The sequence below is a fragment of the Henckelia pumila genome, chromosome 4 (assembly GCF_033568475.1).
Source record: "Henckelia pumila isolate YLH828 chromosome 4, ASM3356847v2, whole genome shotgun sequence".
Classification (NCBI taxonomy): Eukaryota; Viridiplantae; Streptophyta; class Magnoliopsida; order Lamiales; family Gesneriaceae; genus Henckelia; species Henckelia pumila.
In genome coordinates, this window is record NC_133123.1 from 90,777,088 (window position 1) to 90,790,923 (window position 13,836).

The 13,836-nt window shown below is 37.5% G+C and overlaps 1 protein-coding gene across 3 annotated transcripts; it reads right to left on the reverse strand.

Moving 5' to 3' along the window:
* Window positions 1–4,981: 4,981 nt before the first annotated feature.
* Window positions 4,982–11,681, reverse strand: LOC140860332 (uncharacterized). 3 transcript variants are annotated; one of them, XM_073263297.1, is made up of 12 exons: window positions 11,218–11,681; window positions 10,256–10,439; window positions 9,460–9,528; window positions 9,288–9,386; window positions 9,062–9,141; window positions 8,154–8,976; window positions 7,184–7,857; window positions 6,725–6,809; window positions 6,563–6,614; window positions 6,423–6,472; window positions 5,537–5,584; window positions 4,982–5,439 (listed from the first exon to the last, which is right to left on the reverse strand). In XM_073263297.1, the coding sequence occupies exons 1-12, from the start codon at window positions 11,547–11,549 to the stop codon at window positions 5,263–5,265; spliced, it is 2,673 nt and encodes an 890-aa protein (XP_073119398.1). In that variant the 5' UTR covers window positions 11,550–11,681; the 3' UTR covers window positions 4,982–5,262. The 3 variants fall into 3 exon arrangements, 2 of the variants coding, with proteins under 2 accessions (XP_073119398.1, XP_073119399.1); XM_073263298.1 differs by lacking the exon at window positions 11,218–11,681 and having other exon boundaries at window positions 9,460–10,121; window positions 10,256–10,395; XR_012143678.1 differs by lacking the exons at window positions 4,982–5,439; window positions 5,537–5,584; window positions 6,423–6,472 and having other exon boundaries at window positions 6,564–6,614; window positions 7,120–7,857.
* Between the last annotated feature and the right edge of the window lie 2,155 nt (window positions 11,682–13,836).

Below are 13,836 nucleotides of genomic sequence, written 5' to 3' on the forward strand. Positions count from 1 at the left end.
GGCTTAAAAATTTTTGTACAATCGATTAATTTAATTGCTTGATCTGAGCAACCTGACTCTGATACCACTGTTGGAGAACGGTGATCAGATCAATCAAGATTGATACCCGGTGCAGCGGAAGTTTAAAAATTTATATGGAACGATTCCATAATGGGTATCAAAACTTTACGATTAAATTGTGTGTGTAAAAATTAAATAACAATTATAAATTTTTACCTTCAATCTCGAATCGAGATTATGGACACCAACAGATTGCTCTGCTCTTGTTGTATATCCCTGGAACTGATGGACGAACTGTTCTTCAATCAGGTCCACGAACGGATAATTAATCCCTCTGATAGATTGCACTAGAAAATCTATCAGAAGTTTCTACGAAGAGAATTAACGAATTTGATCCGTTAAACCAGACTGTAATTCAAAATTCACAGACTGGATTTTTTCGAGCAGAGGGGGGGGGGGGCGGCCACACTTAAGAAAAATAGGGTTTTTCGAAAATAATTTTGTGACCTGTTGTTAGTAATTTCTGTACTGCAATAACTTATTTATAATGTAGGCCGCTAACAGCTTAGGGCCCATTAGTCATAAGTTCAAGCCCGACAAGCAAAGCCCGCATGTTCAGAAATTAATATAAAATTCATCATGACTCCGATTGATAAACCGATTTCACCAATGTGCACAGAAACCATTTCTGCACCTTTTAAAGTCAAGATAAATTTTTCTGAATCCGAATTCAGTGATTTCCAAAAATGCCCATCCCTATGTCATTTTAGAAAATCTTATTCCTCTACTCTTAAATAAGAAGTCCAACTTCTTTGTTCATTAAATTTAACTCTTTAAATTTAACTATCTCAACGGGGATTAAAAATCCATTACTCTGTGTGACCCTCAATGGTTCAGGGATACAGCTAGCCGTGGGCTCACAACTCCTTGTGACTCGGAACAACAATTTCCGACTTGCCCATCGAATCATGGTAAGAGCGCCTAGCAACATCGCCCCATGATTCCCTAGGTATCACTGATAGTGCCTGCAAGAACCAATAGATTTTGGTTAGCGTACAGTACGGTCCCTTCATCCATATATCCCGATCGAATCAACAACCATTGGTAAATCGAGAGTCGTTCGAGATTCGATAACTATGCAATACATCTTGAAGATCAAATAGTGACATCGCATGTGTTACTAAGAAACCATTTCTTAAAACACATCATGTACTCTGGCCAGAGATTCGTCACACTAATATCTCCTCAGATCGCATAGGATATCCACACTCGCAAGTATGTGGTGAATCCTTGACAACAAAGCATCGACTCCTATATGTGTTGTAACTGTACCCAATCCCGACACCTGATGACCCCAATAGAGTCGGTAAACGAGTCAAAGCACAGTACTAGCATATAGAGTCTCAATGATGTTTCAAGTAGTAAGGACTAATGGTGTACAACCAAAACCGCGGACTTTATCCACTCGATAAGTGATAACCACTTGGAAAGTCCGGATAGGGTAGTTCGATCATTCATCATATGAATATCCATTTGCATGCTTCGAACATCTCTATGTTCCTTACCAATGAAACGTGGTACTCTGCATCGCAAATGCTAGTCTCAAACTCGAGCGATCCTTATCCTTATTATCGGACGGCTCAATCGACTAGGAACAGTTTAGAATATACAGTGACTATAAGATGTGTTTCATGATAGCCATCCCCATGTGCTACCACATCTTACATACACTATAGTATATTCAAGGTCTTTATCAAAACAACAATAGTATATCACAATATAACAATATGAAGAAAGATAAAGTCATTGTCATTATTAAAAGTGTAAATTATATTAAACAAAAGATTGTTTATACAAAGAGTCATCAAAGCCCTTAGCCACAAGTTGGCTCACCGGGCACCCACTCTTTCAGTAACGTCCGGCATTCACTGGTGTCATGCGCACCTTCCTGATGAAAGGCACAGTATTTCAAAATCTTCTCTCTAGAAACAGGGGCATGAACTTCAACCCCTTCTTCACATACGTGCACAATCGTGTCTCGGATTCCTCGGTGCGGTGCATATCAGGACAACCGCCCCATGGGATCCTGAGTTTCCCTACTTCTTCCTTGGTCCCGGCCTCCCTCCCGCCGGGCTACCTCCTTCTTCTGCCTCTGAGCCTCCTCCATGTTAATGTATTTCTCAGCCCGAGCCAACAAATCCTCGAAATTCCGGGGTTCTTTTTTCACTAATGACTTGAAAAATTCCCCCTCCCGAAGACCTTGAGTGAAGGCAGTGATCTTGGTCTCCTGGGAAGAACACTTGCTTGAATTCTGCAAACGATCGAACACTCTGTGGTTCCAACTTCTTAAACCACCTTTGGGCAGAATCCACCAAAGTGGTTAAGAAGACCTTGCACTTAATCTTATCCCCGTAGCAATGCAGCATGGCTACATTCTCAAAGCGAGCCAAGTGTTCCAGTGCTCCCATCATATTCCCGGATTTTTGCCGACTTGTAATGAGATGGCAAGGGCTCTTCTATCACCTCCTGTGAAAAAGGGCAACCCGGGATCTTGATAGACCAGGCCATTTTGGGACCCCCCCCCCCCCCCCCTCTCTTCCAACTTCTGTATCTTCCTTCTAAGTTCATGCAACTCATCCGCCATAGAAGGCTGTATTGAGTGCATCCAAGGGCTTTCTTCTTCTTTCCCTTCTCTGGTTCGGGCATTAGGGTTCGGATTACCCTAGTTGCCTTCTTTCTCCATTGTTATTTCCTTTGACTGTGGCTGCCTTGTAGCTGCTAACGATTTTTTTATCATATCCTGGACATATGATTCGAGTTGCTCCATAGGAATAATAATGTTCCGGCCCTGCTGGGGGCCTTCTGGTGATGTTTGTTCATGAGAAGCCATATCTACGTCTATAGAACAAGCTTCCCACAGACGGCGCCAATGATGATGTTTGATAAAAACAAGTGCCCGGGATGTCAGAGGTAGTGAAGTGGGCCTGACAAGGATGACCGGGCTGATGGGGATGGTATGTAGGCTGTCCTTCCCCGACCAAGGTGATCTGCACACGAGGAAAAGAAATAGAAGCACGTTAGTGGGACGCCGGAAGGTTTTTCGGCAGGGCCACTCCGACGCTTAAGTCAGACTTAGAAATAGAGTGGGCTTTTAGGAAAAATGAGTATAGTGTTTTTGGGATTTAGATGAACATACATTTACTGATACCTGATGTAAGGTATTTATAGAGTTTAGAGTGAGAAAGACATTCCGTATTTCCAGGGTAGTGGCCACGATTTGGGTCGTGGGTGCAGAAGTTGCCCACGTTTACCTGTCAAGCACGATGAAGCCGGCAGGCTCGGGATTATAGCAATCATGGGGATCGTGCCCCTGAGAAATGGGTCTTGCTCAAGTCCTGAAGACTTGGTCTTTTTGGTCTCACGCCGCCCTCCGGGGTGAGCTACTCCCTTGTATCTGAGCTATTAGTCAGATTTTATCCAGCCCTGATGTTCCTTTGCCTGTCCATAAATCTGATCCCATGATTTTCCGGGGTATCACTACTCCTCCCTAAAATGGTCGGGCTAGAGCCCTGTTCGCTGTCCTGACTGCATCCCTGTCGCCTTTGATTCTCCATAACTCTGATCCCCTGACTTCCCGAGGTATCAATCATGTACATTGAAAATTTTGCTTTAAGAATAGATTCTGATTCTACAATTGATGAGTATTATACATCATAGAATCGTAGATAACAACTTCAATAGCACGAGTATGTCTATTCGGATCATCTTTACATCATTTAATTAGGAAATGTTCAATTTAATTTTCAACATTGAATGATTGGTTTAAAGGATATTCCTTTTTTTTAAACTCCATTAGTTTCTTGCTGGACGATGGAGAAAAAAAATACGATTCCAAAGTTTTTTGTCAAATGTTTTCGAATCTTATGAGTTCTATAGAAAAATTATTGAAGAACTTTTTAATAAGAAAATTTTTGAGACTACAATCATGAACATGTATCTTACTCATGATTTTAATTGTAATGATAATTTTGTCTCGTCAAAAAATATTAACCCAGTGGATTTGGAATCCTGGCTCCGATGGGTCTCATAAAAGAATTGCTCTATCGACCGCGTATGGTTGAGAACAATAGAAGTTAAGAGTGAATAAGTCCATAATTTCGAAATACATGATTGTTTCTTTTAAGATCAAATACTTACCACAAGGCTAAAAGCTATAGATGCTAGTCTAGACACAACTTCATTTTCTTATACTTATGGCATCATTAATACACCCAATCAAATAGATGAAGAAGCTTTGATGCGCTATTCACAACAATCAGATTTTCAGCGAGGTATAATCAAAGGTTTTATGCGGGCTCAAAAGCGTAAAGTAGTAATTTGGAAATTGTTTCAAGGAAATGCGCATCCCCCTCTTTTTTTTTTGAACAGAATGAAAAAAGCCGCTCTTTTTTCTTTTGATATCTCTGGGTTGATTAAACAAATTTTTAAAAATTGAATAGCGCAAAGGGGTCAGGTTGTTAAACACATGAGTTCAAGGAGGGACGTGTCTTATAGTTGGTATTGTCTCATATCATTTCAAGATAAGTCTTATCATTTTTCTACTATCGGTCCTGTACCCAGTAGAGACAACATTACCCATTAAACTTTGGTGTCCCTCTTTTATGACCCACTTAGCCAATCAGATCAAATAGCACAACGTCAGCAGCTTGACACCATGAATCCATGCAATGCTCTCTTGTAAAAACCATGCTTACGCATCAAAAAGCTGAAGTACATAACGCTACTGACTTGCACACCCTCATCCGTAAGAGAGCCCAGGGGTACGACCATGATCACAAACTGTACATAATGCTACATGGAAAGTAAATCTTTTGGATTGGCATAATCAATACCTCAGAATTGAACTAACATTCCCTAGGCATTGGGAAATTAGCAAATTAAATTTAGTGATTTTTTTGTTATTGGATCTGTAGATTCCAAATTTATGAAAAATCCATTGGATTCATCAGAAAACACATGAACTCCAAAGTAAGCTAGTTTGGATAATGGAATTTGATACAAAAGCTTTGATTCAAGTGACATTTGCGGGAAAAAAGGCTATAATTCTGTATTTTTTCCGTCTGAAACGAGAACTAGAGAAGAATAAAAAAAAATAGGCACTACACATTACAAAATAGGTGGGTATTATACTTTTTTACGTGTTCTTGAAAAATGGCAACAACTTTCCTTCGACAGGTTCCATACACCAACTCTCAAAATGTATCAAATGAGCTGTACGACAGCCGCAATTCTTAGCACTCCATTTTGGAGAAGATCACCAAGCTCGTCAAATAATAAAGCAGTTCGCCAACCCCATCCTTTTGGAGCCTTCGGTAAAAGTGTTCCTGTTTGTTTGTAGCTCCCGAACACCATTACTTCTCTCTTCGACGGGCATACCAACTAAAAAAGTATACATCAAAACACAATGTTTAATGCACATTACAGCTTATAGACTAACAACGTTCTTGCAAAAAATTAACTTGAATGGTCAGTTCACCTGATATCTAGCAGTAACCTTTTCTCGTGCATCCACATACATATGGACCTAGGATCACAGAAGGCAGCGAAATTACCAAGTATCAATTGTTTTGCTACAACCAAGATAAGCTATAAATAAAGTATTGTTATCGATTGGGAAAAAACAAAGTGAAAAGGTAAAGTACTTTAGATCTTTCAGAAATATGAATTTGAGATGATGCTGGGACAAGACAAATGAGTAACTGTAAAATAAATCTTCCACAGATGTAGGTTATCAAGTAAACAAAAACAAACTAAAATAAAGATTGGTTTGTATAAAAATGATTCATGAAAAATCTTTCGTAGGGTCATTCAAATTTTCACAATTATGTTATGCTAGTAAAATTACTAGAAATTAGTACAGCACGTTCGGTCATCATCCTAAGCAAGACTAGAGTGTCTACTGTTCAGTTAAAATACCACGATGGTTTGAAATTTTCCTGTATAATTTTGTGATGGTCAAGTTGAGTAAACCAAAAATAATTTGGTTCTATTTTAAAATTGAGACTTTACCCAAAATTTTAAGAAACTTGCTGTTCATTGTTTAGTATTTAATCAAACATTATCTGGCAATCATTCCAATATACCAGTTGAGGAATCAGAGAATAAGAGTGGCATGAAAAACAATCCATATAGTCACATTATCAGCCCAGCCAGGGTTAATTGTTGATGGCATCGTGACATGGACAACACAAGAAATCAAAATAAGAATTCCTTTCTCATCAAAGCTGGCTGGAACCAGCTTCTTCAAAGATGGTTAAACCGCATTTAGGCCTTCCAAATGCTCCCAAAACTTGGCACAATATGGACTTGGGCTGCCCAAGTTCAATGTAAATTCAATCTCAAAAGGAAACTTGAAGGTTTACCTTTCTAAGTGGATCACTAATCTCAGCCTTCCGCCGATGAAGAAACAGACCTGTAGAACAGTGGGTAAGGAAATTATGCCATAAAAACAACACTATTGTCAGAAAGCAAAAGCTATTCTGATTCACATTTAGGAATGTACCAAGGGTCCGGCGTCCTTGAGGGTCTTCCTCACTAAAAGCCTGGATGCTCACCTAAGAGATGCAAAAAACATCAAAGCTTTTAAATAAGTAAATTCAAAGTAATCAAAGAGAATGTAACAGCAATCTAATTAAAGTTAATAGAAGGCATAATCTATTTATACCTTCCACAAGGAACCAGCATAAAAGACTTCAGGGGAATGCTTGACTTGACCATCATTAAGTCTATGTACCTCATGAAATTCAACCCTGAAAAACCAGTGAGGGATCCAACATAATAAGGTGCTATAGTCTATCCCAGCATGCTTGGTTAAAGAATCTAGTTTACATTTACGTCTCCCAATGTTTGCCTCTTGGTTAAATGAGTCGAACCAAAAAAATCATAATTTTGTCTAATACATCACATTGTCTTTACCCTTCATTCCAAGAGAAAATGTGGAAGACAGATAAACTTAATCTCCATACGAAGTATTCAAAGTAAATAAGTAAAAATAAATTAAAAAGTAACCAATCAGCAGCCTTCTATCCAAATCAATTTTGGAAAGGGAGCCAAATCTACCTGAACTTGAAAATGATTTTGACAGTGTAAATTGCAATGGATGCCAAAAGAGTGGGTAGCTTACGCAAAGCGAAACGGTGGGAAGTGATTCAAAGGTGTTTTCAGATCCAATGATATAGCACTATTTTCATTGGCCCACTCAATCCCGATAGCATGCTCGTGTGAGCCCACTTCTACGGCTACACCACTGGTAATTTGCCCGGGGGATAAAGATCCAGTGAGTCTGCTTTGAATGCCCATTTCATATTCGGGCATCTCATGCACATTAGTTATATCATTTGATCCCTGACTGAGCCCCACCAAGGCTGTCAATCCATCTCCAGCATGATCTCCATTGTTCTCAGTTCTATTTTCAGGATCATCATTAGCAGGAAGTTGCTGGAGGTTGCCCATACCAAATGGTACACGAGAAAAGACATAACGAGTTGGAGGCCAAGCAGCTGTAGGCACAAAAGTAGTTCCACGTCCGATTCCAGCTAGCCCATCAATATGCCCTCTGACATGCACACGAACCGGCCTAAAAAGGCCACTTCTTTCCCCATGAGCAGAGCTAGTGACATAGACTTGCCCGATGTCATTTGATAAACTATTAGGATCGTGATCTTGCACGTGGTATCCAGTTGCTGTAACTCCACGTGAGTAGCCAGGTTGCTGCCTACATGCACATGCTACACTCGTGAGGCAGCAATTTTTGCATGTATCTGCACCAATTTCCTGCACCTGTTGGCTTAAGAGCATCTACAATATGCAAGAAATCCAGAAAGAAAACAAAAGCTAAATGCATAATCTATCAAATAAATCAAAGAAATGAGGTAAAAGTTCTGGACACTGGAAATAGAAATAGTGTTGTAACATATATTAAAGAGAACATTCTGAACTTGTGCAAATACAAATGGAGCGATGGATATGGTGGATGTTGTATCACTCCTACAATTAAGAAATTTAGCTGCATCCAGAAGTATGGACATTTCTGATCCTTTACTCCATAGTAACAGTATCAAAAGCACTATGTAATCAAGCATTCACAAACATACCTGTAGCCATAAACCATCATTCACAGCTTTGCAAGGGAAGCCCATTTCTTCGAGCTGCTTTCTCACATTTAATAGTGCCTCAAAAGACATGTTGCAATATAAAAGAGAGCCACCTTCAAAAATATTGACAAAAGAATCATAATCTTCTCTACTCATCCCACAATGCCGTTTAAAGCAAGTTTTGGCCTCTCTTCTATCCACTATCCTACCACCCCATGCCAGGGGGGGCATGTTACATCTTTCCCATTCGTTAGGCATCAGCACATTACATGAAGGATTCATTGACAAGCAGTGCATTTGATCTCCTGGTGTCCAATTACCATTCAACTGATAGCATGCATCTTCACCTGATGGCCCTTCCATGGCCAAACCACTAATAGTTGATCCACTCATTCCAATACCAATGTGCATATTCAGATATGAACATGACGCACTAACATCATGTGCACACAATGTATTATTTGCTGAAGGTTGTTCAACAGTGCAAGAGTATCTTGACTCCAAATTTGATTGGCTGCATGTTGTTGCCAATTTTTGTTTACCGCTGGCAACATCCAAATGAGAATCCACAATGGAATCCACAAGCTCAACAAGAATATTATGAGCTGTATTGTGGCCCTCAACCTCATCTTTCAATTTTAAACACCCGCGTTCAGATTCCGACGAGTTTTTTGGGTTCTCATCTGCCGAAGGTTTTTTGTTTACTTTGGGAGAATCAAATTGTGTGGTGGTTACCACCTCACAACTCGAACTTCCCTGATCATGGTGTTCTGTTTTGCAAAGTTTACTTTTTGCAAGAAGAGTGTACCGTGCCAGTTCAAACCTTTTGACATTCCAAAAAAATATTCAGCCTTTGTCCATACAACTTTCACTACAACAAAATATTACAAGCAGTTTCATTTCCTCACCGTTTCTCTTCGCTAGGCACCCATAATTCATCTGATGTGAGTAAAGCCTGTAATGTTTGTGAGGAAAGTTTGGGGAGCACCTGATACAAATAAGAGTTAACACTCAACAGAACTCATACATATCTTAAAAAGGAGAAGGAAAAAAACTTTGATGCCCTCCCACCACTGAGAAGTTCTAAGTAAATAATTTCCAAGTCCATAACAGTATGCTTCGAAAATGCCTTACCTCTTTTAATTCCTGGGCACCACTTTGACAGAGGTAGCCCCAACAAGCATTTCTAACACGTTCCCCATGTATCCCATAATCTTGGCTCTCAGCAAAAACCTATATTAACATGGCCATGACTCCATAAGAAATTCTTATCAAGAGCGCAATGTTATTACTGAAAACATAAAACCTGATATGCTAGGAAGTTTGAAGACCACAGTTCAGCTATTATGAAATCCGTGCAAATTGAGCATAAATCCTGCACATGAAAGTCCAGAATTAAAGACGGAATAGAAATCATAGACAATAAAGAGAGGATGAGAGACTTAGCCACCACTCTCTCGATTTTTCAACCAACCTTCAGCAACTTATGGCCAGAAGAGCGGAGAACTGAGAGCTCAAATGATGTCAGTTGACCAACACAAAAGATATAATGTGAACCAATTATCAACTTCCATTGATAGCCTTAAATTTCGATGGTAATATATTTCTAATCTAAATCTTTTCCGTTGTCAACAATCTTTACAGTTGTAAATTAGTACTACGGGAAAGATATGACTGCAATAGAAGCTTCAGTGGTAATAATTAATATCAGATTTTACATTTCTTAATAACACTTCAACAAATTCAAAGGATCAAAAGGGAAAAAAAAAAAGAGAGAACGCCTAAATGTTCCACACGTCAAAGTTTGCTCGAGGGAGAAAAAAGGTGGTTAAGCATCAATCATTATGGGACCAACCGCCAAAGCACAAAATACAGTTCACACAACCCCCTGGATGCATCACACCATCACTGCAAGTTTAAATTCTTTTCTACAATGCTCATGAGACACGATTCATTCATCACCATGTCCTATGCATTCAATAGAAAAACAAAGTGGGGAGACAGTTCACTTATTCAGTGGGATAACAATGTAAACTTTTATTAAATAAATGAATTTAACACAAAAAACAAAGATTTAAGAAGATACGAGTATTACATGTTACCTGAAGATCAAGAAAAGAAGCCACAGCAAGAACTCGAAAGGCATTATCATCGTTTAACTTAGGATGATGACCATATAGATACGCCAAAGCTGTTGTCATTGCTTCACCATTAACATTTTTATCATCTACGTGCAAGGTGAGAGTAGGCGCGTTGGCTTCTTTCCAAGGGCCCTGAAGCATATTCCTGCATATCAGATTATAGTCAACACAAACAACTATTTTTCAAAATAACGAAAAAGGGGAACTCTTAGATAACAAAGGAAAACATCACTAGAGAAAAATTCTAGTATGTTAGTTTCTTCACTTTTCTATGATGCTCTTACAAACTATAACAAGAAAGAGGTGTTTAACAGTCAACACCTAACTCTTTGTATAACTAAAAAGTAAATTAAAACTTAACTTAACGACTACACAATTCTCCATCCTGATCATATAAATAAACGACAGAATCGGTCCTTTGAAATCCCATTAAATCAATTATGCAGCCACGCTAACCATCTTCAGATTCTTCACATTGTTCACAATAAAATTTTTGTAAGTCTATGTTTAAGGATTGACACACAAGAAACTTTACTTCTTCTGGATTCCAGTTGCAACTAGCTGGCTTCAAGCTTTAACAAGTTTTCTAGTACCAAACTCAAAAAATTCTTATGCATACCACCAACATTATGAATAGCATGCCCATTTTAATCCCCCACGAGATTGAAACGAACCAAGAACCAATAGACTCACACTAAAAATTACAAAATTCAGCAGTACCACCACAAAGATGAAATTTTTATTACAAGTTGTGTTAACTTCCTTCCAATTTCCCCAAGCCCAAACTTGTCCAACAGATTTCTTAAAAATGAATTTGAAAAATCCATCAATAACAACAATACTTTAGGAGCCTTTAAAATATTCACAACCAATAAGACCCGATACATTATTATAAAGGCGAATCCCGTCGGAGGAGAAAATACCGGAAGTAAGAACTCCGCGATAGAACGAGGCGGTGGAGTTGATAAGTGGACCCCATAGCGTTCAAAACGACGTCGGAGAAGACACCATTGTTAAACCCCTCTAGCTGAATATGACCGCAAAGTGACGCGAGGTTGCAATCGAGAGCTGCGCGCATCTGGCCGTCGCCACGCCTCTCTTCGGTATTGTTAGCATCACAGTTATCCGAAAGCGAGGTCTCCTTCGTCATCTCCACCGGTCCCCCGCCCTCTCCCCGGTGATTATGGTGGCTATACCTCCTTACAGAGTAGTGCTGCGGTCGAGGAGACAGCAATTGCGGCGGTGGACCTTCCATTCGAGGAACATTTAGCGATCCTGAGAGGAATTTCGGTGGAGATTCTGCAAATGGCTTGGGTCCAATTCAGTGGTGTTCGAATTGCGTAGCCCAAAAACAAGTAATTAAAAATGACATGGAGTGAATCCTTAGCACCGAGAATTGCGTCAATTTTATACGAAAATTGATATAAGGGCAAATTTGGATAAAGAAAGTTAGACATTTATAAAACAATACTTAAATAAATTAAGTTTTTTTACTTTTTTTAAAAAAAAAACAGCATATGTCATTTTAGCGTTTGGATAAATCTTGTAAAAATGTTTTTATTTAAATTTTTAAATACAAGAAAAAACCCAAAAAGCTAGAATTTCTAGTTTTTATAAAAGTGTTATGATATAATTTTGAATAATTGTACTCTATAAATAAGGGCTCTAAGTTATGAATGAAAACGGTTCTAAGTCATTCTCGAAACTCATTTTTCTCTTTTTTTATAACACGTTATCAGCACGAATGTTTTTCTTGTGTTTTTTTTTTTTGAGTTGTTCTCCTGAAGAGCACAATTTCTTATAAAATATTTTTAATGTTATATCAATTAATGATGTTTTTGGAGTAGCACAATATTGCAATTATTTTTTTGTGGATGCTCTTGAAATGGCATATTACGTTTTTATTTGATACTTGGAAAAATCCAAGATTTACCAATATTCTTTGAAGAATATTGATTTGAAAATTGGGAATCTAATCAGATCTATGATTTATGATACAAGAAATGTCTATATTTTTTAAGAATATTAGAGTTAGAATTTAAAGATCTAAGACTGATCTATCAATATTTCTAATATATGTGTGTGGTCTCATATTTTTAGACATTTTCAAGAATTTAGATGGGAAAAGAGTGGGAAATTTTTCAAATACAGCAGTGCAGGGCATGCATCACGTTTGCAAGTTCATTAAATCGTAATTAAAATTAAAATTTATGTAAATAGCAATTAAAAATCTAATGATTCTAACGTGCATAAAAGATTTGAAACAAAAGATGCAACCCTGTAATCAACGACCGGTTCTTATACGAGCACACCAAACACTACTACTTACATAGCAGGCCTGAACCGACAATTAAAATCTTAGGAAAGTAGACGAAACATTAGTTTCAATAAAGTAAACTTAGTGTGAAAAATACTTTTTAAAACTTTTGTGAAACCAAACATCAAATTATGAAATAAACAACATAAAAGATTAAACACTTAAAAGCATTAAAATTCATCGTCACGTGATCGGCATTGAAAATACTAACACTAAATTTTTCTTCGCCATTGAATTTTAACGGTCGCGCATCAAAATAATGTAATGACGAAAGAACAATAAACATATCCAAAAATTCTCGCTTTAAAACACTAGAGATTCGAACAGTCATGTCATGCAATGTCTTCGTCTCTTGGACACTTCAACCTTTCTATCAAAGCTTGTAATTCATTTACTTTTCAATTTCAACTGCACCAATCAAGCATAGTGAGTCTAAAGACTCAACAAGCATTATTCATATATAAAATAATTACATAATAAAAATTATCATGCTTTGGACATGCAAGATTTTGAACATGATCATCATGCATATAAAATCATGGGCATAAAAATCATTCATTTCGTGTGACGAAATACATGCAATTGTGGTAATCATACCTTATGAGCACATGGGGTTTCCGTTATCACGGTCGTTGTACAACAAGCATATAAATGTACCATCTATACTAGCCTTTGCTAATATGCACACAATCTATGTACTGTCCATACTGGCCTTGACCAATATACGCATCTTAAATGTAACACTTGAAAAATCCATAAATCCAATCACGATTATTAATATAATTTTAAATGAAATTTAAATGATTTTATTTTATTTATTTATAATTTAAAGGTTATTTCTAATTAATGCCTTTATGTGATGTTTTAATTATTTAAAAGATTGTGTTTAAAAAATTTCTCATGCTATTTATTCTACGTGATATTTTATATTTTAAAGTCTAGATTTTAAGTCTTAAATTTATATTTTAAATATTGTGTTAAATAGTTTGATGTTATGTATTTGCCTAAAGTTTAATGGTTGCAAGTTAGATTTTAATGTTTTCAGGTATGGGTTTATACCCGATGACGAAGGATTCGAGACTAGCCTACGAACGAAGGTTTAAGAATTTTTAAGGAGAAAAATGACCATTAAGTAGCTTTCGATTAAAAAAGATGTGTGTTATTTAAATTATAAAGTTAAAATATGTTTTTGATGCAAATTATTTAAAGTTGGGCTTGACAACCA